The sequence below is a fragment of the Lepidochelys kempii genome, chromosome 4 (genome assembly GCF_965140265.1).
Source record: "Lepidochelys kempii isolate rLepKem1 chromosome 4, rLepKem1.hap2, whole genome shotgun sequence".
NCBI classification, from domain to species: Eukaryota; Metazoa; Chordata; order Testudines; family Cheloniidae; genus Lepidochelys; species Lepidochelys kempii.
This window is the reverse complement of record NC_133259.1, coordinates 9,458,456-9,483,111: the sequence shown is the minus strand read 5'-3', so window position 1 is coordinate 9,483,111 and position 24,656 is coordinate 9,458,456. Positions and strand designations below refer to the sequence as shown.

General features: G+C 41.1%; 2 protein-coding genes across 5 annotated transcripts in view; one reads left to right on the top strand and one right to left on the bottom strand.

Moving 5' to 3' along the window:
* GTF2E2 (general transcription factor IIE subunit 2) overlaps positions 1-24,656 on the bottom strand; it is a 61,514-nt gene that overhangs the window by 34,825 nt on the left and 2,033 nt on the right. The window contains exons 1-2 of one of the 2 annotated variants that reach the window (XM_073340329.1): positions 16,701-16,756; positions 15,740-15,906 (exon numbers count right to left, since the gene is read on the bottom strand). In XM_073340329.1, coding sequence (XP_073196430.1) covers positions 15,740-15,902 — 163 coding nt within the window. In that variant the 5' untranslated portion in view covers positions 15,903-15,906; positions 16,701-16,756. Of the gene's footprint in view, positions 1-15,739; positions 15,907-16,700; positions 16,757-24,656 lie in introns of those variants that run through there. The other variant, XM_073340328.1, reaches the window with a different exon arrangement.
* On the top strand, positions 983-12,158 carry SMIM18 (small integral membrane protein 18). 3 transcript variants are annotated; one of them, XM_073340317.1, is made up of 2 exons: positions 983-1,041; positions 8,328-12,158. In XM_073340317.1, the coding sequence occupies exon 2, from the start codon at positions 8,366-8,368 to the stop codon at positions 8,657-8,659; it is 294 nt and encodes a 97-aa protein (XP_073196418.1). In that variant the 5' UTR covers positions 983-1,041; positions 8,328-8,365; the 3' UTR covers positions 8,660-12,158. The 3 variants fall into 3 exon arrangements, with proteins under 3 accessions (XP_073196418.1, XP_073196419.1, XP_073196420.1); XM_073340318.1 differs by having other exon boundaries at positions 983-1,045; XM_073340319.1 differs by lacking the exon at positions 983-1,041 and adding an exon at positions 2,628-2,650.

Genomic DNA, 24,656 nt, shown 5'->3' with positions numbered 1-24,656 from the left:
AAAAAAAAAGTGTTTACTTTTTTTTGTTTTTCATATATCATTTCCTTGACCCATTTGCTAATTATTCTAGAGACTTACACTGAAAACAGGAGCTTTGCTAAGGTCTAGAAAAAGCATAATACCCTAAAAATGAATACTATTTCAAAAATTCAGAAACAGATTGTCATATCATAGCTTCAAGATTATGACTTCACTGCAGATTAAGCAGAAGGACATGGACCAAAAGAGAAAACTGAAGTAACAGAAAATGTAACACACACGACTAATTAAATAACTGTTTTATATATTATTTATTATATCATAGAGCTTATACAGTATAAATCCAGGTATAACAGAATAGACCCTCTCCCGAAACTTCATTTGAGAAGTTGGAAAAAAAAGAAACAAAAGCAAGTCGCCTTTATTTTGTATCACTAAATTTTTTTTTTAAATCCTCTCTATGAAGGAAATTTACCCAAGAAAAAAATCTTAATGGTTACAGACCTAAGAGATCAGTAAAACAAAATTAGACAGCACCTCTATCTCCACAACTGATGATTTATGGTTAAAAAAACACATTATGCAATGACTCTGTTCAAGAATTAAATCAAAGGCAGCAATGTTGTTTCCTATTAACCTGTTTAATCTATCGGACTGAGGCACATTTACAGTTTACTGTAAATAATATAATGCTGAATAGAAACAGAAATCTGCAGGTATTAACATTTCAAATGTCATGCTCTGACTCACTGTCTTCCAGCTCAAAGCTAAAGCATGTCAATAACAACCACTGTATCACTAACACACCTCACTGTTAATAAGATCACATTGTAAACGAGTAAGATACGGGGTGAGCAGGTTGATCATCCTACACAAAACAATTTAAATTTATGAATGATTTACTCCTGAGGTAGTGGGTTTGATGCAAATGAGCATAAAGGAAGTTGTCAGCAGCATTATGCTCTGGCCAATAGTAGCAAAGCTCCATTTTAGCTGTGCCATAGCCTGCACTAAAAAAAATAGAGCAGACCAGCGCTCTTTCAGCATCTTTTCAGACAAGAGGTAGGTCTGTACCATTTTTTAAAATTGTCTTACATTTATATTGATTATTGAAAGAAAATATATCTTTAGCTTAGAAAAGAAGTCTATATAAAGCCTTTCTCCTATAAAAGCCAGCGTGAATTTTCTTTGTGTTAAGCAGGATTTTACTCTGCTACAATCCTTAATCTGCTACTATCAGACAAGCACTATTACCATCTGTACATTAATGGAAAATTGATGACCACTCCATCTTATAAGAAACCCAACACACCCAAGCCAATGCGCAGTAAACAAAATGTATTTGATGTTTACTAGCTAGTAGCTCATTTCTTGCAGCCTCACGTTCCATTTAGTTGATTCTGACTGTTTTAAAATAGATGCTAATACAAATCTTTTTATTAAAAAAAACAAACTAATTCTGTAACAAAGAAAAAACAAAATTGTTAGAGGGTGTATTTTTCAAATATAAACAATAAAGCAATCACTAAATTGCTTAAGAATGAAATTGTATGCTGCTAGGCTAAAAATGTGTTCTAAAGAATTGGTTTGTTAGACTAGCACGAAAATCAACCTTATCACTTAAAATATTCCTGGAGTAAATATAAGAGTGTTAATCCATCTGCATGATGCAGACAGACAGGTTAGAATCCATGAGAGATTTCTAGATACCATTATCCCAAAATGTTTGTCAGTTGTTTCTTATTTGAGACTTCCTCAGCACTGCATTAAAATGAGTCATTTTGCCACTGCTCCTCTGAATACAATTCTGAGTAAACTTACATTATCACAGCATCCAAAGAATGATTTTTAAATTAAAACGTATTATAGAACTACATTAAATATTTAACCACTACTAGATTTTGTTCACGCACAATACCTGTAATGCATACTAATCAGACTGGCTCAGTGTAAATTTTAAATATTCCTACTGCAATTAGAATTAAAATGCAACTGTGTCGAACCCGAGTTTCTCCGATAGTTTTCAAAGATGTGCCTTTTCTTACTTTATCAGTGCTGCAGTTAATTTTGATGGATTAGCAATGAAATCTTTAGTCTTGTATTTCACAATTACAACAGTTTTGGTAGATGACTCAACAGCTGTCTTGGCTTTAGTCAAGTCTGGGGGATTACAGTCACTAGTAGAGAGCCAACACTTCTAGAATATTATCAAAATCAGCCTACAGCTAGTAACTGGACCCCTGCCCCAACTTGGTTTATAAAATAGAATTATCTGAAATTCTCTCTTCAATGGAGGAAGTTAATTTTCCTAGCCACCATTTAACACAGGGGTGGGCAAACTAAGGCCCAGGGGCTGCATATGTCCCTTCAGACATTTTAATCCGGCCCTCGAATTCCTGACGGGGAGCGGGATTGGAGGCTTGCTCTGCACAGCTCCCGGAAGCAGCAGCACATCCCCTCTCCAGCTCCTACATGTATGGGCAGCCAGGGGGCTCTGCACGCTGCCTCCGCCCCAAGCGCCGCCCCTGCAGTCCCCATTGGCCAGCAAACGGGGCCAATGGGAGCTTCAGGGGCAGCACCTGCAGATGGGGAAGCTCACAGAGCTGCCTGGCCATGCCTCCGCATAGGAGCCAGATGGGGGACATGCCATTGCTTCCGGGAGCTGCTTGAGGTAAGCACCACCCAGACCACCTCCCGCGCCCCAATCCTGATCTCCCTCCCACCCTCCAAACCCCTTGGTCCCACCCTCCTGCACCCCAGAGCCCGCACCCCCAGCCAGAGCCCTCACCCCCCTGCACTGGTACTCCTGCCCCAGCCCTCTCCTGAACTCCTCATTTCTGGCCCCACCCCAGAGCCCGCACCACCAGCCAGATCCCTTCCCCCTCCCCAACCCCCAATTTCGTGAGCATTCATGGCCAGCCATACAATTTCCATACCCAGATGTGGCTCTCAGGGCAAAAAGTTTGCCCACCCCTGATTTAAGAAGTGCTAAGCACTATCTTCAAAACATCAATTGGCATATCATATAACTAAATCACTAGCTATCAGATATCAAAGGGGTTAAAAATATTGTCTTACAACTCACGTTATTAGAGTTTAAAAATCAATTATAGCTAAGACACTACCCAAATCATGGGATGATCTTCAGATAATAGCAGCTGAGTTGTGGACAAGACATGGAGAATTGTGGAAAAATAATAATGACCTTTATTAATTGCAGTAATTTGGAAAAGCCACAGCAGACCTATTTGTTTAAGAAAAATTTTCTGGAACAATATAAACACTCAACTATTATGCTATGCCTGTGAGATAGATATATATATACACACACACATAAAAATCACAGGCATAGCATAATAGTTGAGCATTTATATTGTTCCAGCAAATTTTTCTTAAACAAACAAGTCTGTTGTGGCTTTTCCAAATCACTGCAATTATTATTTTTCCACAATTCTCCATGTCTTGTCCACAACTCAGCTTCTATTTTTATATATATATTTTATAACCAGACAATTTGGTGCAACTACAAGGCCGTAACCAGGGTGGGAAGGGTGGGGCAGCTGCCCATGGCACAAAGCTGGGGAGGTTAGGCCTGGAAAAATGGGGCAGAAAAATGAGTAAAAAAGCATCGAGGGTACAGCCTGGCAGCAAGCATGGTATTGTCAGCCTCACTTCTGTGCTGTTGCTGGTGGCGGTGCTGCCGTCAGAGCTGGGACCCGGTCAGCAGCCATTGCTCTCGGGCCGCCCAGCTCTGAAGGCCGCGCCACCGCCAGCAGCAGTGCAGAAGTGAGGGTAGCAGTCCCATGCCCCTTACCCCCTACCAGCTCTACCCCCTACCGTTTCCCTCCCTCCAATTTTTCTGCCCCTCTTCCCCCACAGCTTTGCACCCTGGGCGGCTGCCTCACTTACACACACACACACACACCCCCAGTTACAGCTCTGAACTCTTCAAGATCATTTAATATACTAAGGGGGAGGTGGGAGGGGGAGTGTGTGTTGCAAACCTCAAAATGTATGCAAAATTGTACAAAGGAAGCTTATTTAAAACAAAATTGCGGTAGAAGCCTAATATTGTGGAATATGCAATATTGCGAAAGAAGTAGGACCTTAAATTATAGCTTATTTTAATCTCCCAGTTGACAGACTACATGCTGTTTCCTCCATTCTCTCAAACTAAAAATATGAAAGTTGTTAAAATAACAGAACCTTAAACCCCTGGGCACTGCTTACCCAAAAATGTACATACTGTGAGACTGAATCCCACACCCAGGTTTCCTTTACAGACTACAACAAAACAGACCTATTAAAGGATATTAGAGAATGAGTCTGTACCACTTCCATACTTCAGAGCAGAGGGGGGTTCTGTCCCTCAACTGTCAAGCCACTCATTTCCCTCCTCTTGTGCTCTACTTCTACTAAGGGCACCTTCTAGCTTGTGGGAGGACTAGGAGAAGAGACATTTGCCTCATCACAGAGGATACTATGCTTCCTGGAATGACTCCATAAGCAACAGAGTGAAACTGACAAGTAGTGCATTCATTTCACATTGATGTTTGGAAAGTACTAGGGACAGCTGAGTTACAGTGATACAGTCTTCCTGTGCAGGATTATCCCATAGGAGAATTTCAACAATAAGTGAAAGAAAGAGCAAAGGAAGGAAAGGAGAGGAGAGGGGATAAAATGAGGAGAGGAAATGCAATATTTCCTCAATCCCAATTTAAATATAACCCCTCAATCAAAGTTCCAATACACTGGGCCTGATTCTGCAAGGCACACCCCCCAACTTCAGTGGGAGCTGGGGCACTGGTCGCGATGCAGGATTGGCCTTTTGAGGATGCTATGAGAGGCATTCTGTGAATAGTGCTCTTCAGCCTCTGTGGATCCCAATCTGGCATCATTAGCTAAAATTACCACTGAAATTTATTGTCCACGCCACCCACCCTCCAAAAAAAGAAAATAAAAAAGGAAAGATGAAACAGCATTTTGAAGGCTTATTTTACCTAAGTTTTCTTTAAAATAATTTTCCAAAGAAATCTTCATCTAAATAATTATTTCAATTATAAAAAGGCAACAGCAAATTCCCACATTAAAACCTTTATTCATACTTGTATATATTCCATTTCTTTATCCTTAGCTATGAGTTTAAAAAGGAATTCAATAAATTACCACAGTTCCCAAAACTAATTTTCTGTGGATGCACTCATCCTGACAGGCAAGCTCTGAGATAGGGCCTCATCAATGCCACAATTTCATTTTGGTTTTTATTCAGCCAAACAGAAGCACACAAACAACATGATGAACAGTATATAAGCAACAGCAATGAAATGTAATACAACTTAAGCTAAGTTAACTGCATCCTGGCTGTTTCCTGTTTTATGTTAAAAATGGCCCAATTTTATTATTGGTAAATTCATAGACAAACTGTTTAAAATAGGTAGCAATATGAAATTTGGGCTTTATCATTTTTCCTTTCAATTATCCATATATTTTGGTTTTCAACTTTGTAAACAAAACATTGATGCTTTCTTTACAATTAGTATTTTCTGGTCGTGTTGCATTTTGATTAAGTTAAATAAAAGGTAACCAGATAGACTTCTTAATAGCCTACGCCTTTATTCATTGTTTTATCTACAACACAAAATTCACTTTAAGATTTTTGTAAGGAATTTCAACTTTTAAGTGAACAAAGTTGCCTCATGTCCAGTGTAATTATACACAGTATAAAACATACATTTTTTACAAACTGAGCATCTTTCATTAATTAGCTATATAGCTCTGATTTTAATTAATGTTACATCATACCCCTCCTGCATGAGTATAACATGCAAGAGACTTCTAGCCTTTCTTACCTAACCTTCAGTCTTCCTGTACCAAGTTCGTGGAGCAACATTTACGTATTAATTTACATACAAAAATATAAACTAAGAAAACTTTAAGGCTGCAGTCATGCTCTCAAGAGTTATAAAATACCAGAATGAAGGTTGCCTGTGAGATTTTAATTTGGCGCCGTTGTGCGTATTAGTTTAAAGAGAATTAAAGCCACTTTAATTTTGAATGAGGGTGTTCGCTCGAGGGTTTAATGCAGTTTAACTAATCCACTTCAAATTCATACCTCTAGTTAATTCAGATTAATTTTCCTGGATGTCCCTGTGTAGACAAGCCCTTAACTATGGAGTCACTCCCGGTCCTCTATACTATGCAAAAACTACAATACTATATTAAGACTGATGTTTAAAACTGTTCAGAAGTCAGGAAATTCAGAGTTAAAGGTAATAAATGCTCTTTTTAAAAAGGAAAAATGCACATTCTTCCCTACTCTAGAAGTGATTGATATAATTAACTTGTGCATGAGCAGAACCAGAACTTTTCAACTCACTTTTACAAATATTTGTTGAACTGTAAAGGTAGCATATCATGTTAATAACTGAAGTTTTTAAATAGTTTTTTTGGGTATTTAAAATACATATATTTCAATTCATCTTAAAGATATCTAAAGCAGCCCTTAGCCTGCTCCTCTGCATGTAGGACTTAAGACAAGTACATTTGTCTTTCATATTCTAAGGTGAGAGATGAGAGCAGAGTAAAAACTGTACTTTAATCTCTCTCCTCCTCTCCCTGCCCCATCGCATCATCTCTCTCAACTGAGCCCGCTCCCATTCTACCCTCAGAGGTGCTGGAAGAGGTAGCCCCCCATTTTAAGAAAACACCAAGCCTCAAGGGGCTCCCTTTCCCATTTTAATTCAGTCGGCAGTCAGTCCTTCAATACAATGTTGCTCTAGGCTCAGTTCCAGAAGTTCACATATCCAAATCCTGCTGCCTCTCTAAACCAACGAAAGCAGTTAGACCAATGCCAAGCAATCGCAGGGCCAGGTTTTGCACCTGGGGGAAAGGACGTGATGGGTCATTGGTGATAGGGTGGAGAGTGAGCCCACCACGCACCCACCTGGTGGGAGCAGCTACAGTCCTGCAGTGCCAGGCCTAGCTCCACATTCCAGGCGTTGTAACCTAACACACATGGTCACAGTGCCACTGAGCTCCTGGGTGCTGAACACTATGAGAATTTGGTCCTTAATGTGTTAGGAAGCTTGCAAGTTAACCGAAAGACGATAACAGCGCTTACAGATGAGATAAGGAAATTGTATTATAAACCAGGAGAGCAGCTGGTTTCTGGAAACTCATTCTCCAAGACAGTTACAATTTCTAAATGTACTGTAATTCCACTTAACCAAATTCAAATGATCCAGACAGCCTAGTTATCCAAAAGGAAACTGTGTCCCCCACGTAGCCCTGTTGGTTACATACCAACTGATTAACTAACATTAAGGCTGTGGGAACTGTGATGTAGAAGGATTTCCGAACAGTATGAGGAAAGGAGGGAGGGAAATGAAGGGAGGCAAAGAGGTGGGTGGAAGAGAGAAAAGGGGGAGGAAAGAAGACGGGAGAGGTGCTGCTTGAATGCTTCCCAGCGCCGACAGCCCTGGGCTCTGCAGGCACCAATACAAATACCAAGGGGAACGGCCAGCTGAGGGTGCTGGGAAGCACTAAAGCAGCACTAACAAGGCTCCTGTCTCCTGCAACTACTGCCCCTCTCCCTCTTTCTCTCTCTTCCACCCTCCTCTCTGCCTCCCTCCTTTCCTCATCCTACCCAGAAATCCTGCAGCTTAACATAGCACCTCCATTTATCCAAACGTGCAGTTACCCAAAGGAATCAGATGGCTCCCAGACCATTCTGATAAATGGAACTGTAAACAAAGGAAGAAGTAGAAGAATGCCAAATGTTAATCATTCCAGTCATTAGGATCCACACATCCAGTAACAGCACATGGGTCCCTTGTTTTGCTAGAAATGTCACATGTGCAGAGAGGGTTTTCAAACCATTAAAAAACTAAAACATTTAAGAGTAACAAATAGACCATGTTTCTAAAATCATCCCATGCAGATGGAAATAATCTCTGTAAGATTGCTTCTTTGCATTATCTTTGGAATAAGTGAGAGATGCTCCTTAACTTTATTGATACATGTTGCAATGTATTAGTTTTGCAATAAAATATATTTCAAAAAGTCATCACACAGTCAAGCTGTGCATTTTGAGCCAATATATTTTTGACTCAAAGCAAAATAAAGAGCCAGATTAATGCAGCTTCACTTCAAAGAGTATGTATATGTCCAAAGCTCCCCAGTTCAGAAACTATTCACTGCTTGCCACAGGAAATTAGCTGTCATTCTGAAAGTAAACTCTTCCAACTAGGGAAAATAATTCAAGTTCCAACTTAGTTGGTAAAAGAAAAAACTGACATTTTAGAAGTTAAAAACGTCACCTTTGTTTCTCTGTTTGTTTTAACCTATAGATCTGCTGCAGTGAGCACAATAAGAGGACTCTCCAAGCATGGCAACCTTCAACACCAGTTACTGGAACGAGACTACGTCCCTTTACCAATACCTTGGTTTTCAAGTGCAAAAGATTTACCCTTTCCATGATAACTGGAACACTGCCTGCTTTATTATTCTGGTTGTATTTATCTTTACTGTAGTTTCTCTGGTGGCGTTGGCTTTCCTTTACGAGTTGCTTGACTGTTGCTGCTGTGTGAAAAATAAAACCATGAAAGACCTAGCAAACGAATCCAACCCAGTTAGAACCATGATGGACAGCTTTAGAAAGAGAGAAACAGAAGTGGTGTAGTAATGATTGATCACTAGAACTCACAGAAGAACCAACAAACAAAATGAAGCCTCTTGCATCTTATGAGCAAGTCATGTGCTTTTTGGGCCTTAAAAATCATTGTTAGCAACAATTATTTCACTTCTGGATGTGAACTTGAATGGCTAGCAAAACCTTTATGTGGAAAGAAAGATTTTTGTTTTTAAATGAACTTTTGTCATCTATATTTGATTACTAGAGTAAATATTTGTTCATCTGAATAATTCACAATGTTGCTTAATTGGAGAAATACAGATCAATCTGATTGTCACCCTCACCCCTGCCATCTCATGTCTCCTCCTTGGTCTATAAGCTCTCCTTTTGGGGGAAGTCTGCACAAAAGTTACCAAACAATGGCACTCTTCTTAAAAACATGTTTATTAAAAAGAAAAAAATGTCAGTAAAACAAAATGAATGGTTTTCATTACACATGGCATCTGAATATTTTGCAAAGCCCAGTGAGGTAGGCTTTCTTATTAAACGAAAAAAGAAAAATGTTCATCCCCAGCAAACAAATACCTCTCTGACCACTTCCTGGAAGCACCTGACTGCTTCTCCCTGCAGCTCAGAGAACTCCCACTCTATCCCTCACCCAAACGGTTTATCAATTCCTAGGTGTTAGAATTTATCATCACATCAGAGTGAGGTCACCTCAATATTTCCACAAAGGAGTGTTTAATCAAGAGTACTGTCTGGAGGCAAATGAGTATCTTTTCACCCCACATACAAGAACATATCACCTAAGAGCTTCCCTCCCACATCCTCCTGTCTCCAAGTCCATAATTTCACAGATCATTCCTGATCTCCACCTCCCTCCCACACTCCTCACCAGTCAAGGGGATTGCCTTTTGAGATACAGATCCACTGTTCTTGGCTACAGACGTGAGAACACACCTTCATGCTGGATGTATCGAGTTTCTATAGTAGGGCAAGCCTACATTACACAATTAAATTGACTTAAGTTACGTTGACATACAGCCACCACAGTAATTAAATCTCTTTTGCCTGTCCACACTACCTTCCTTGGGTTGGCAGTGTGCATCCTCACCAGGAGTGCTCACACCAATTTAACTATCGGTGTAGGGCACTGTGGGATGGCTTTTGAAAGGCAGGAACAGTCAATGTAAGCAACGCAGTGTCTACACTGATACTGCACTGACGTAACTACATTGACCTAAGCACTATGCCTCTCGCATAGGTGCAGTTATTAACTCAGTGTAGTGGGCGAGTTACATCGGTGGGAGCTTCATTTTAGTGTAGACGCTTACAGAGTTTGGTTGACCTAAGGCAGCTTACGTCGACTTAACTCTGTAGTATAGATCAGGCCCCAGCTGTCCAGAGTTAGCATGATTTTGACTATTTTAGACTCGCTTATCAATCTTTCCTTGCCATGAAATACATATTATTGACGGATCCAATGCCTGTCTTGGGTAAAAGTGATCATGAAATAATAGAGTTCATGATTCTAAGGAATGGTAGGAGAGAAAACAGCACAATAAAGATAATGGTCTTCAAGGAGGCAGACTTTAGCAAACTCAGGGAGTTGGTAAGATCCCATGGGAGGTAAGTTTAATGGGAAACACAGTTCAAGAGAGTTGTCAGTATTTCAGGGACATTATTAAGGCCACAAGAGCAAACTATCCCACTGCGTAGGAAAGATGGAAAGCATGGCAAGAAACCACGCTGACTTAACCTGGAGGTCTTCAATGATCTGAAACTCAAAAAATAGCCCTACAAAAAGTGGAAACTCAGTCAAATTACAGAGGACGAATATAAACAATAAAACACAAGTATTTAGGGACAAAATTAGAAAGACCAAGGCACAAAATGAGATTAAATGAGCTAGAGACATAAAGAGTAACAAGAAAACACTATACAAATACATTAGAAGCAAAAGGAAGACCAAGCACAGGGTAGCCCGTAACTCCATGAAGGGGGGATGTAGTGAGGTGGAGCAGCCTCTCTCCAAACTAGAGAGCCAGGAACCACTACACTCCCCCTGGTGGGCAGACCTAAAACCTCCCCACTCCTGGCATCGAAAGTCCCAGGGCAGGACAGGAAATATAAAAGCAGAGCCCTGGAGCTCAGTTGGGGTTGGACCATGAGAAGAAGCAGACATCTCTTCCCGGGCATAGACATCTCTGCAGGATCCCGGAATAGCCCTCAAGTGGAGCCACGTCCTGCAGTTGGAGGAGATGGATGAGTATCCCAAGGAACTGTCAGATGAATGCCCCGAGGAGCTGTGGGGACTGCCAGCGGCCAAGAAGACATAAGAACGGCCATACTGGGTAAGACCAAAGATCCATCTAGCCCAGTAGCCTGTCTTCCAACAGTGGCCAATGCCAGGTGCCCCAGAAGGAATGAACAGAACAAGTAATCCATCCCCTGTCGCCCATTCCCAGCTTCTGGCAAACAGAGGCCAGGGACACCATCCCTGCCTATCCTGGCTATAGCCACTGATGGACTTATCCTCCATGAATTTATCTAGTTCTTTTTTGAACGATGTTATAGCCTTGGCCTTCACAACATCCTCTGGCAAGGAGTTCCACAGGTTGACTGTGCATTTTGTGAAAAAATACTTTCTTTTGTTTGTTTTAAACCTGCTGCCTATTAATTTCATTTGGTGGCCCCTAGTTCTCGTGTTATGAGGAGGATTAAATAATACTTCCTTATTTACTTTCTCCACACTATCATATCCCCCCTCAGTCATCTCCTTTCCAAGATGAAAAGTCCCAGTCTTATTAATCTCTCCTCATACGGCAGCTGTTCCATACCCTTAATAATTTTTGTTGCCCTTTTCTGAACCGTTTCCAAGTCCAATATATCTTTTTTGAGATGGGACGACCACATCAGCACGCAGTATTCAAGACGCAGGCATACCATGGATTTATATAGAGGCAATATGAAATTTTCTGTCTTATTATCTATCCCTTTCTTAATGATTCCCAACATTTGGTTCACTTTTTGACTGCTGCTGCAGACAAGAGGCAGAGGACACAGGACCTTTGGACTATGGAGCCCTACGCCCAAACTGTGGTAGGAAGTAGTCCAGGGGAACCAGACTTTAGTCCGGTTCTGCTGCTTGAGAGTGAGTCAGCATGTTTCGGGAGGATTGCCACTATAAGGGCCCTGGGCTGGGACCAGGTGGAGTAGGGTGGGACTGGGTTTTCCTACCACTGACCCCACCCCAGAGGTGGCAGCCAAACCCCCTCTTTTTGGCCAGAAGGCGTGGGCTTTGTTGTGGGCTCACCCCAGCCAGAAGGCTGTGGAGCCACAGACTGCTCTGCCGTGCCCAGAGCTCCCTTACAGACTGTTAATTCCTGTTTGCCCCAGCCAGACAGCTGCAGGCTAAAGACTGTTTGTGGCTCTGCCCCCAGACTGTTTTGTTGCTGTCTGTCCCAGCCAGATGGCTGCGGGCTAAAGACCGTTTGTGGCTAGGCCAGGGGTGAAAGTAAAATTTCTCTCTTACCGGTATTGGGGGGGGGGGCAGTTGCCCCCCCCCACTCCACCCCCTGGAAGGGTCAGGGCCTTGGGCAGAAGGGGTGGGGCTGGGTGTCAGTGTCCCTCAGCCAGGCCGCCTGGGGCTCCAGCGGCGATTAAAAGGGGCAGGGACTTTAAAACGCTGCCGTGGCATTGCTTTATGCACAGTCCTTTTGCCGCAGCAGCGCTTTAAAGGATCCTGCTTAAAGCGGTAACGTCACTGCCCCTTTTGCACCCTCCCTGTCGGTGGCCCTGCCAGTAGGGACTTGGCAGGGCCACCAAAGGGGGGCGCAAAAAGAGCAGTGACGTTAAAGTGCTATGGCAGCACTTTAACGTCAGTAGTATGGGCCGGTACAGGCAGCCACTTTTTACTGGTAAGTCGTACCAGCCCGTACCGCCTTACTTTCACCCCTTGGTTCGGCCCTACCCAGAGAGCAGAGTTTCCCCTATAGACTGTGACTTGCTGTCTGCCTGTGGTGAGAAAACTTTGCTTTGAATTTAACATAGTTTGTTAAGTTAGGCACCAGTTGCATTTTAACTTTATTTTCTTGTAACCATTTCTGACTTTTATGCCTCATTACTTGTACTGAGTAAAAATCTCTCTCTTTGTAATTAATAAACTTGTTTTATTGTTTTACCTAATCCAGTGTGTTTAAACTGAAGTGTTTGGGACACTCCATTTGGCATGGCAAGTTGTGCAGACATTATTTCTATTATAACGGACTTGATATCAACTTGTACTGTCCAGGAGAGGGCTGGGCAGTACAGGATATACACTTCTGGGGGAAAATCTAAGTCTGGGAGTGCGTTGGGGTCACCCTTCAGTATAACCCAGGCTGGTAAGAGACAAAGTGTGACACAGCTGAGAGTAATTTATATGCTGCAGGCTGTTTGTAAGATGTCCTGGTTGGAGGCTACAGCAGCAAGGCTTTGTAAAGGACATCCTAGGCTAGAGGACAAGGGTGACGCAGCTACTCATCTGTCTGGATTCTACCCTGGTATGACACAGAAGGATGTTGCAGTAATCAAGATGATAGATGGTGAGAGCCTGGACAAGAATTTTAGCTGTGTGGATGGACAGAAAAGGACATATCTTAGAGATGTTACGCAGAAAGAACTGGCAAGATTTAGATATACCCTGAACATAAGAGCCTAGAAAAAGTCCATGTCAAAGATGATCCCCACGTTACAGGCCTGAGTGACAGACAGGATGGTGGTGTTGTCCCCAGTGATTTAGAAAGAAGGTAGTGAGGAGGACTTGGGCAGGGTGGGGCGGCGGTAATTAAGAGCTCTGTTTTAGTCACATTGAACTTGAGCTGACAAAAAGACATGACAAACAACTGTTCACTCAGAACTAGCATCAGACTAAATTCATTCCTTTTAGGACACACAGTAGCAGTACTGAACGCTTCTGATATTGGCTCGGTCTGAAAGTGACATAAAAGAGGAAATACATATCCAATGAGTTGCTTTGACGTAAATACCCAAAACACTGCTAAGCAGTTAGGGTTCTTACACACATAAAATACATGACTCAAATCCACAGAAGCAAGGAAATGAAAAATTATGCCCCCCAACAGTACACAACCTCTATTCCCCCCATCCACAGCATACACTTTACTGTTAACAAAACCACCCTACACTACAGACCACAACTTTAAACTTTTTGCCGTTCTGCACACACACCCCTTTCCCAGATTATACTTATCCAACATTAGTACTTGTGGATGTTTGGTATAGTAGTTGGTTATGCTGAGAGAGGGTAGGCTGGTAAAGGGGATGATGGAAGGCTGGGATCCCTATTGGGGTAGTTGTGGCAATGGTAAGGTGTGTGCCCCTTCCCCCACTGGGTGTAACTGCTAACCCTTTGGGAACCTGTAGCATTTTGGAGCTTCAGTGCAAGCATCAACACTGACGGTGCCGAAGTCACCAGTGCAAGAGCGCTGGGGTGGTGGTGTCAAAGCCATAGCTTCCTGTGCCAAGAGCAACATTCTCAGCGGACAAGACTCCCCTGGAGGTGTCTAAAGGAGGGCTGAGGCAGGCTGCATTTTTGTTTCAGGCACAGGATGACATCTGCAGCCAACTTTGACACTCTGCTTATTATGGTCAATATCTAGGCAGATAGAGCATACTGTCATCTGTCACTGACATAGTTCTGCCATACAGACATGTCTTGAAATCACTGAGCAGTCTCTTTCTTCAAAAACTTTCCTACAACAAAGTTAGGGAGCATCAAGAAAAAACAGAAAATCAGCGAGGAAGACTGAGGCAGAAACTGATGGGTCCAAAATGCATTTAGAAGGAAAAATAAGCAGCAGAGAAGCACACTAGAATGCAAGAGCACCAAAATAATCAATAATATGCTGCAGAACTACACTGAGGCAAAAGCCTTAGGCAACCTGTCAAGTTGACTGCAGAATACAGCAGCCCCTGTGCTCAGCAATACAAGTCATCACTTCTGTTCACTGCTCTCTGCTGGCTCGTCACTAAACATGGAAGTCAGTTTAAAGATATCTGACTTGCCTTGCAAAGCTCTGCATGGAACTGGTCTTAGCTACTGAGACACCATCTCTCTGTCTTTCTGATTCCAGTGAAACTATTGGCCAACACAGAGCAACTTGTGACCACAGGTTACAGAACCTTCCCAGGTTGACAGATCAAGACTTACTGCCAGATAAAATAAGAATGACCTCTGACCACATGGCACACACAGCAAAATATAAAACCCAGTTCTTTCTCCAAGCATACAACTTTTTATTTAAAAAAAAAAAAAGAAAAAAGAAAAAAAAATCTTAGCTAGCCCATTAGCAAGGAAGAGAGAGAGAGATCACTTTGTTGTTGACTTTACTCTTGGGAGACACTCACGGCTTGTCTGTATCATGGGGACTATAGCGGCACAGCTATGGCATCACAGCCATGCAGCTGTAACCCCATGGTGTAGATGCACACTACACTGACAGAAGCAGTATTCCCGTTGCTATAGTAACTCTACCTCCCTGAGCGATGGAGCTAGGTCAGCATAAGCCTTCTTCTGTTGACATACTTGCATCTACACTGAGGGTTTATATCAGCATAGCTACAGTGCTCAGGAGAGCAGTAGCTATGTCAATCTCAGTTTTAAGTGTAGATCAGACCTGAGATGGTACAGTGATGGGCACCAATACAGAAGCCTAGAGAAAAGGAAAGATGGGGCGGAAAGCTGAAAATGCTGAAAAGTATACAGTAAAAAGAGCTGGAGTGACACACAACCATAGCACACCAGGAGCTTCTTCATGAAGCAGGGTCAAGCATAAACTGGCTGCAAAGTTCAGAGACCAGCATTTACATCATCCAGAGGATGGCATGTCACTTACAGCACGGGGCCTGACCCACACTCTACCTCCATCCTCCAGGGTCAAAATTCTTTAATAGCTGTAAAAGTTCCCGTACCCTCATGCTCAGGAACTAAGACCCAAGCATAAGATTCCTAGAGGATGGTACCTTTGGAGAATGGCTCTGGCCACACAGGAAGTTTACTGAAAGACTGACCCAATAGGGTATGTGGACAGATGGAAGGAAACAATCAGACGTACTTTCACCAACCTGTGTTTTGTTTTGAGCTTGATGATCCACCCTGCTCTAACTTTGCTTTTTTCTTTTTGGAAGATGTTGAATCAGAAGAGGGTGCCGTACGCTTTTCTACAGCAGGAGTGGAGAGTGCTCGTTTTTTGAATAGCTCTCGTTCTCTTAGCAGGCTTGGATCCATAATTCTGTCACGAAAAAAGGAATAGGGAAAATAAAAATCAAAAAGGTCAATGAGGTATCTAAAGTGTACAGAATTTTAATATTTTATTATAAATTCCCTTATTTATGAAATTTACAAATGCCTCTTTTTGAAAGGTAATATAGAGGAAAGGGAGTAATTTTAAAATGCAATTTCAAATGTACCAAGATGTTATTCTCCAAAACAAGAATTTGAAAAGCTAACACATTAGTGCATGATTTTCTGAGGTCATTCTTAGTAACTGTGACTATAAATATGCAAAAAACAAAACAAAAACAGATAACATCTATTAGTTTGACCCTTGAATTTTAGGCTTTGCAAAAAACAAAGGTTTTTCTAAATACAATATTAATAAAAACATTGTTGTGATCTTTATAATTCAAATGAAACAAATTTTATTTGGGTTTGTTTACAATTTATATATACTGTAGTATTGTGCCACTGAAGGAGAAAAAATAAGACTGACTACAAACAAAAGTGAAAGTGACAAGTCTAGTTTCACTATTCAGACTCAGGGAAATCCATACAATAAGCATATGTGGTGAAAAGTTAATTAGAGATTTTCACAGTCTTGCTGTTTTAATAATCTCAACCATAACAATGGATGCTTAGATAAGGATACTAGTCTCTCCCAAGTTACCTCTGAGGCTAATTTTCCACTATAAATCCTCCCCTGAATTTAGCACTACCGCGTCCTACTAACTTCGGGAAAACTGGGGTTCCTAAGTGCTATCACAAAACAAATAATGAACAACTAAACTAATTCACTGTAAACTGCACCTCTTATTGCTAAGCCTAGAGGACTTCTGGCGGTAGGGTGTTTCAATCCTTTTGTTTCATTCTGGAACAAAGAATTTAATCAGAAAACTCTGAATGATAATTGGGAATTGTTTACAAACACCTTACTAGCTGTCCAAAAAGCCACAACCCCACAACCAAGGAAGGTGGCCATATTTGTTAAAAAACTGATCAGGTTTAGATGGGAGGTAAGACAGCTATACCAAATAAAACAATAACATGGATAGTAATGAATACAAATGAGAAGTTAGGAAATGCAGAAAATTGATAAGGGAAGCAGAGGAACACAAGGAGAAATCTATGGCCAGCTGAGTTAAGGACAACAACAAGGAGGTTTTTCTAACATTAGGAACAAAAGAATCCTATCTATGCTATTGGTCCATTACTAGAGGAACATAACGTAAGAACAGCCATACTGGGTCAGACCAATGGTCCACTAACCCAGTATCCTGTTTTCCAATAGTCGCCAATGCCAGGTGCTTCAGAGGAAATGAACAGAACAGGGCAATTATTGAGCAATCCATCCCCGTCATCCACTCCTAGTTTCTCGCAGTCACAGCCTAGGGACACCCTGAGCATGGTGTTAGATCCCCGATGAGCTTGACTAAAGCCTTTGATGGACCTATCCTCCACAAACTTATCTAATTCTTTTTAGAATTATACTTTTGGCCTTCACAACATCTCCTTGCAATGAGTTCCACGGTTGGATTGGGTGCTGTGTGAAGTAGTATTTTCATATGTTTGTTTTAAACCTACTTTAAACATAATTTCATCAGGTGATCCCTGATTTTTGTGCTACGGGAAAGAGTACATAACACTTCCTTATTCACTTTCTCCACACCATTCATGATTTTACAGACCTCTGTGATATCCCCCCCCCCACATAGTCATCTTTTTTCCAAGCTGAAAAGTCCCAGTCTTGTTAATTTCTCCTCATATGGAAGTTGTTCCATACCCTTAATCATTTTTGCTGCCCTTCTTTGTAACTTTTCCAGTTCTGAGATATGGCAACCAGAACTGCATGCAACCAACATTCAAGGTGTGGGTGTACCAAGGATTTATAGTGGCACTGTATTTACTGTCTGATTATCTCTCTCTTTCCTAATGGTTCCTAACATTCTGTTAGCTTTTTTGATTGCTGCTGCACACTGACCAGATGTCTTTGGACAATTATCCACAATAACTCCAAGATCTCTTTCTTGAGTGGTAATAGGTAATTTAGATCCCATTCTTTTGTATGTATAGTTGGGATAGTGTTTTAAAACATGCATAACTTTGCATTTCTCAATACTGAATTTCATCTGCCGTTTTGTTACCCAGTCACCCAGTTTTCTGAGGTCTCTTTGTAACTCCTTGCAGTCTGCTTTGGACTTAACTGTCCTGAGTAATTTAATACTGTATGCAAATTTCGCCTCCTCATTGTTTACCCCTTTTTCCAGATAATTTATGCATATGTTGATCAGCACTGCTCCCTGTACAGATCCCAGAGGGACATCACTATTTACCTCTCTCCACTGTGAAAACTGACCATTTATTTCTACTCTTTGTTTCCTTGTCTTTTAAACAGTTACTGATCCATGAGAGAACCATCCCTCTTTTCCCATTACTTCTTACTTTGTTTAAGAGACTTTGGTGATGGTCCTTGGCAAAAGCTCTCTGAAAGTCCAAGCACACTATATCCACTGGATCCCCCTTGTCCACATGTTTGTTGACCCCCTCAAAGAATTCTAATAGATTAGCAAGCCTTGATTTCCCTTTACAAAAGTCACGTTGAATCTTCTCCAACATACCATGTTTATCTATGTTTCTGATAATACTGTTCTTTACTATAGTTTCAACCAAATTGCCAAGTACTAAAGTTAGTCTTACTGGCCTGTAATCATAGGTGCTGGAACAATGGGTGCTGCTGCAACCTCTGGCTTGAACCGGTTTCTATTATATACAGGGTTTACAGTTTGGTTCAATGGCTCTCAGCATCCCCACTATACAGATTATTCCAGCATCCCTGCCTGTAATTGCCAGGACTGCCTCTGGAGACTTTTTAAAAAACCAGCATCATATTGGCTATCTGCCAGTCATCTAGTTCAGAGGCTGATTTAAGCGATAGGTTACATACCACAATTGTTAGTTCTGCAGTTTCATATCTGAGTTCCTTCAGAATTTTTGGGTGAATTCCATCTGGTACAGAGGCTGATTTAAGTGATAGGTTACATATCACAGTTAGTAGTTCTGCTATGTCCTATATGAGTTATTTCAGAACTGTTTGGCTAATACCATCTGGTCCTGGTGATTTTTCACTGTTTAATTTATCGATTTGTTCCATAAGCTCCTCCACTGACAGGTCTGGGACAGGTCCTCAGATCTGTCACCTAAAAAGAACAGCTCAGGTGTGGGACTCTTCTTCACAACCTCTGCAGAGAAGACCAATGAGGAGAAGCTAAATGAATTCTTTGCAATGGCTTTATCTTCCTTGAGTGCTCCTTTAGCCCCTTCATCGTCCAGTTGCCCCACTGATTGTTTGGCAGGTTTTCTGCTTCTGATGTGCTTAAATTTTTTGCTGTTAGTTTTTGAGTCCTTTGCTAGTTGCTCTTCATATTCTTTTTTGGCCTACCTAATTATACACCTCTACCCTGATATAATGTGAATTCAGATATAACGCAGTAAAGCAGCGCTCTGGGGGGCAGGGCTGCGCGCTCCAGCAGATCAGCGTGTCTGGCTCGGACAAGCTGCTCTGAGCAGCGTGTTAAGGGGGCTGGGCCAGGGCCGAGGAGTTGGATAAGGGGCAGAGGGTCGAGGGGGGCAGTCAGGGGACAGGGAGGGTTGGATGGTTGGGAGGTTCTGGGGGTGGGGTGGTCAGGGGATGGGGAAAGGGGGCATTGGATAGGGTGTGGGAGTCCCGGGGGTCCTGTCAGGGGACAGCGGTGTGGATAGGGGTCGGGGCAGTCAGGGGACAGGGGGGATTGGGTAGGGGATGGGGTCCTGGGGGTGATTAGGGATGGGGGGGATCTCTGGAGGGGGTAGTCAGGGGACAAGGAGCAGGGGGGCTGGATGAGTGGGGGGTTCCGAGGGGTCAGTCAGGGGGTGGGAAGTGACTATTAATAATTGAAATGCTCAAGGCCAAAGCAAGTTTGATATAACGCAGTTTTACCTATAACGCGGTAAGATTTTTTGGCTCCCGAGGACAGCGTTATATCGGGGTAGAGGTGTACTTTTACACTTGACTTGCCAGAGTTTACGCTCCTTTTTATTGTCCTCATTAGAATCTGAATTCCAGTTTTTAAAGGATGCCTTTTTGCCTCTATTTCTTGTCCTTTGCCATTTAGCCATGGTAACATGTTTTTGGTCCCCTATGTTTTTTAATTTGGGGTATACATTTAATTTGAGCCTCTATTATGGTGACTATGCAAATGATAGAATTATCAATACTAATGCAAAGGTAGATATGTTCAATAAATATTTCTGTTCTGTATTGTGGGGGGAACAGATGTAGAGTAGAACCTCAGAGTTACGAACACCTCAGGAATGGAGGTTGTTTGTAACTCTGAAATGTTCGTAACTCTGAACAAAACATAGTTGTTCTTTCAGAAGTTTACAACTGAACAATGACTTAATACTGCTTTGAAACTTTACAATGCAGAAGAAAAATGCTGCTTTCCCTTTATTTATTAGTAGTTTCTGTTTAATACTGTACTGTATTTGCTTTTTTTTTTTTTTTTTGTTCTCTGCTGCTGCCTGATTGTGTACTTCTGGTTCCAAATGAGTTGTGTGGTTGGCCGGTCAGTTCGTAACTCTGGTGTTTGTAACTCTAAGGTTCTACTGTAATCATATTATATGATAACACATTTTCCTTTCCACCAGTATTTCAGGAGGATGTTAAACAGAAGCTACTAAAGTCAGACATTTTGAAATCAGCAGCTCTGGATAACTTGCATCCAAGAATTTTAAAAGAGAGGGCTCAGGAACTCGCTAGACTGTTAATGTTGATTTTTAAAAAGTCTTGGAACAAGAAGGACTTTCCAGAAGACTAGAAAAAAAGCAAATGTTGTGACAATATTTTAAAACTGTATGTGGGATGACCCAGGTAATCATAGGTGTGTTGGCGTAACATTGACTCTGGGCAAGATAAGGGAACAGCTGATACAGAAATACTGTAGTCAATGACAATCAAGATGGGTTCATGGAAAATAGATCCTGTCAAATTAATTTGATATCTTTTTCTGATGAGATTACAAGTTTGATTTATAAAGGTAATAGTGTTGATTAAACATACTTAGACTTCTGCAAGGCATTTGAATTGGTACTGCAGAATGTTTTCATTTCTTTTATAACTTTCTAGTTTTTTAACATGGCACACATTAAATGGTTTAAAATCTGGCTTTTAGGTCTCAAAATGTAATCAAACGAGGAATCATCATCAAACAAGTGTGATTCCAATGGGATCCTGCAGGGATCACGTCTTGTCCTATGCTATTTAACATTTTCATCACTGACCTGGAAGACAACATAAAATCATCATGATAAAGTTTGCAGATGACCCAAAAATTGGGGAAGTGGTAAATAATTAAGAGGACAGGCCACTGATTCAGAGCGATCTGGATTGCTTGGTGAACTAGACGCAAGTAAACAATATGCATTTTAATATGGCAAAATATAAATGCATACATCAGGAACAAAGAACGCAGGCCATATTTACGCAGTGGTGGACTCTATTCTGGGGAGCAGTGATTCTGAAAAAGATTTGGGGACCATGGTAGATAATCAGCTGAACATGAGCGCCAGTGAGATGCTGTAGCCCAAAGGGCTAATGCGGGACTTACAGGGAAATCTCGAATAGGAATAGAGATTTTACTTCTGTATTTGGCACTGGTGAAACCACTGCTGGAATACTGCATCCAGTTTTGGTGGACCATGTTGAAAAATTTGAGAAGGTTCATAGAAGAGCCATGAGAATGATTAAAATATTAGAAAACATTACTTATAGTAAAAGACTCAAGGAGCTAAATCTATTTAGCTTAACAAAGAGAAGATTTTACTTCAATACAGTCTAAGTATCTACATGAGGAACAAATATTTGATAATGGGCTTTTCAATCTAGCGGAGAAAGGGATAACAATATCCAGTGGCTTGAAACTGAAGCTAGACAAATTCAGACTGGAAATAAGGCATACATTTGTAACAGTGAGAGTAACTAATCATTGGAAAAATTTACAAAGAGCTGTGGTGGATTCTCCAACAGTCATAATTTTAAAATTAAGATTGGATGTTTTTCTGAAAGATATGCTGCAGGAATTATTTGAGAGAAGTTCTACGGCATGTCTTATACAGTAGGAGTTTTCAACCTTTTTCTTTCTGAGACCCCTCCCCCCCATGCAATAAAAACTCCACAGCCCACCAGTGCCACAACAACGGCTTTTCTGCATACAAAAGCCAGAGCCAGTGTTTGGGGATATCAAGCAGGGCAGTTGCCTGGGGCCCCATGCCATGGGGCCCCCACAAAGCTACATTGCTCAGGCTTCAGCCCCGGGTGGCGGGGCTCAGGGTCCTGGGCTTCAGCCCCAAGCGGTGGGGCTTCGGCTTTCTGCCCTAGGCCCCAGCGAGTCTAATTCTGGCCCTGCTTGGCGGACTCCCTGAAACTGGCTCGCGGTCCCCTAGGGAGCTCCGGACCCCTGGTTGAGAACCACTGTTATACAGGAGATCAGACTCAATGATCACAATGGCCCTTCTGGACTTGGAAGCTACGAAGCAATTGAACAAAGTATTTGTGAGATGAGGTTTTTTGAAGTCTTCATATGTTCTTGTTCATATGTAAGAAACTGTAAAAACTCCAAATGTAATCTTATTCTGCTGGTGTCTACTAGTTTTGTGGTATTGTTTAGGTATTAACGACAGTATAGGCAAGCTTCCTAAAGTGTATATCTGTGCCATCCTGTGGGATTGATAGGCCTTAAATAAGTCAATTTGCCAGCTTCCATGCACATATTATAAAAATCTGCATGGATTCCAGCACAGTTTCCAAGACCTGGACCAGGCAGTGCAGACACAGTGAGTACGAGAGGGTCACTGTCTTTCAAAGAAAATGCCCTAAACAAAGGATATTCTCAAACATTATTAGCTACGTATCAATAACAAAGAAAGAACTTTAGCAGAAAAGTCATTCAAAAAGCCTGAAAACTAGGAAATTCAAAATAAAGATTAGGATTAAAAGTTTAATACACCCAAGTAAGGAGGATAAAAATAAATTATTTAAAAAATTACAAGAATTTTATTATATTTTTTAAATTTAAATTAATTACAAGGGTTTTTTTTTTAAATAAACCTATTTAAAAATACATTTGAAATTGACAATCTATGTTAAGGCATAAACTTATTACAATCATTTAAATTAAATACAAAAAAATAATATTAAACAGCAAATGTTTTAAAGAAAGTCAAACCACTGAACTGGTGGAAGACACTGTCTAAGCACCTGGACCCAGAGTTTGCTGAAGTGCTGAACCAACTTTTGACAGCAGTAGCCTCTGGTGCAGGTACAAAAAGAATATTTCTTCATTTCAGTTTATTCAGCTAGTTCAGTTCAATGACTAGTTCATTCAAAGTTAATCAATCAAATGAGAGTTGAAAAGGCACGACAGCTTGTTTTCCTCTTCAAATCTATGAATAAAAACTAGGCATGAGAGGATGAGATCTACTAGTCCTAAAATCTCTAAGGACATGGTGATCAGAACCAATCTGTTCAATGCCTTCACTACAGATAACACTTCCTTTGTTTAATAGATTAATTACTTTTAAATACAAAGCATGTTTTGATAAACTTCGATAAAAAAATTCTTATGAATTCAGCACTTGATAGTTTCTTTTTAACAAAATAGTTTAAAATGCTGTTTCAATTTAATGCACTTTAACTTGAATTTCCAAATAGAGGTTGACACAAATCACAAATAAAAAATTAATCAATCATTCACCATTTTCTAACCATCAAAAATGTAAAAATTAAAAATCTGAATAAATGTAAAGGTAAAGCTATATAATTGCTTAAATATAAATAGCTACACCATATCCTCCTGGTTAGCAAAAAGCACCACCAAATTTAGGGGAAATTAACTTTTCTTCAGGAAAATAACTAAAAAGTACAAATGGAAAAGACAATTAAAATTGATGATTTACATCAAGGTTTCCTGCTTGCTGACTGAAATCATTATTAAAGTTGGTAATTTAAATTGTTTTGCTCTGCTCCTAAGTAAGCTCTTTGGGGCACGGACTGTGTTTTCTTCTGTTTGTACAGCATCTAGCACAACGGGCTCCTGGTCCATTACTAGGGCTCCTAAGCACTATGGGAATACAAGTAATAAACAGCAGTAAATAAAATAGGCTCAAAAGCCTAAGTCTCACTGACTTTAGGAAGCAGAATCCACCCACTGTGCATGTACCACTTACACACACTCAGAATGTTTTTCAATTTGTCTTCTCTTAACGAGAAAATAGTTTACAACCAAAGACAGTCCATGCAACTGCCCCATTATAGGTCCTTTTCAACAGGCAAAGGATATTTTACAACTATATTAGCAATTTACTTTCTATAAGTTGCTTGGACTGCTTGTGGATGCATAGACTGTGGTGTGGGGAGGGGGGTGGGGGGTGGATGTCCCCTGGTCGTCTTGAAATGTATAGATGGGAAACGTTACTAGATACCCCAATTGCAGTCTAAATCACGAAGCCCCGCACAGGGCTCAAGACGTTAATGAGATGAAATATCATCACATAAGTGCCCTGGCCTTATGCTAGAGGTTACACAGGATGGATAGGGATAAAAACACTGAATACAGGTGGGGACGCCCTTCACTCTGTGCTTCATACTTTCCAGTGCTCATGGATACTTACAACGGACACCATCAGTTTAATCACTTTTCTGAATTTTTTAAAAAATTTCTTTCTACTATC

Coding starts and splice junctions, on each gene's coding strand:
- SMIM18 (XM_073340317.1), top strand. CDS start 8,366: ATGGCAACCTTCAACACCAGTTACTGGAACGAGACTACGTCCCTTTAC.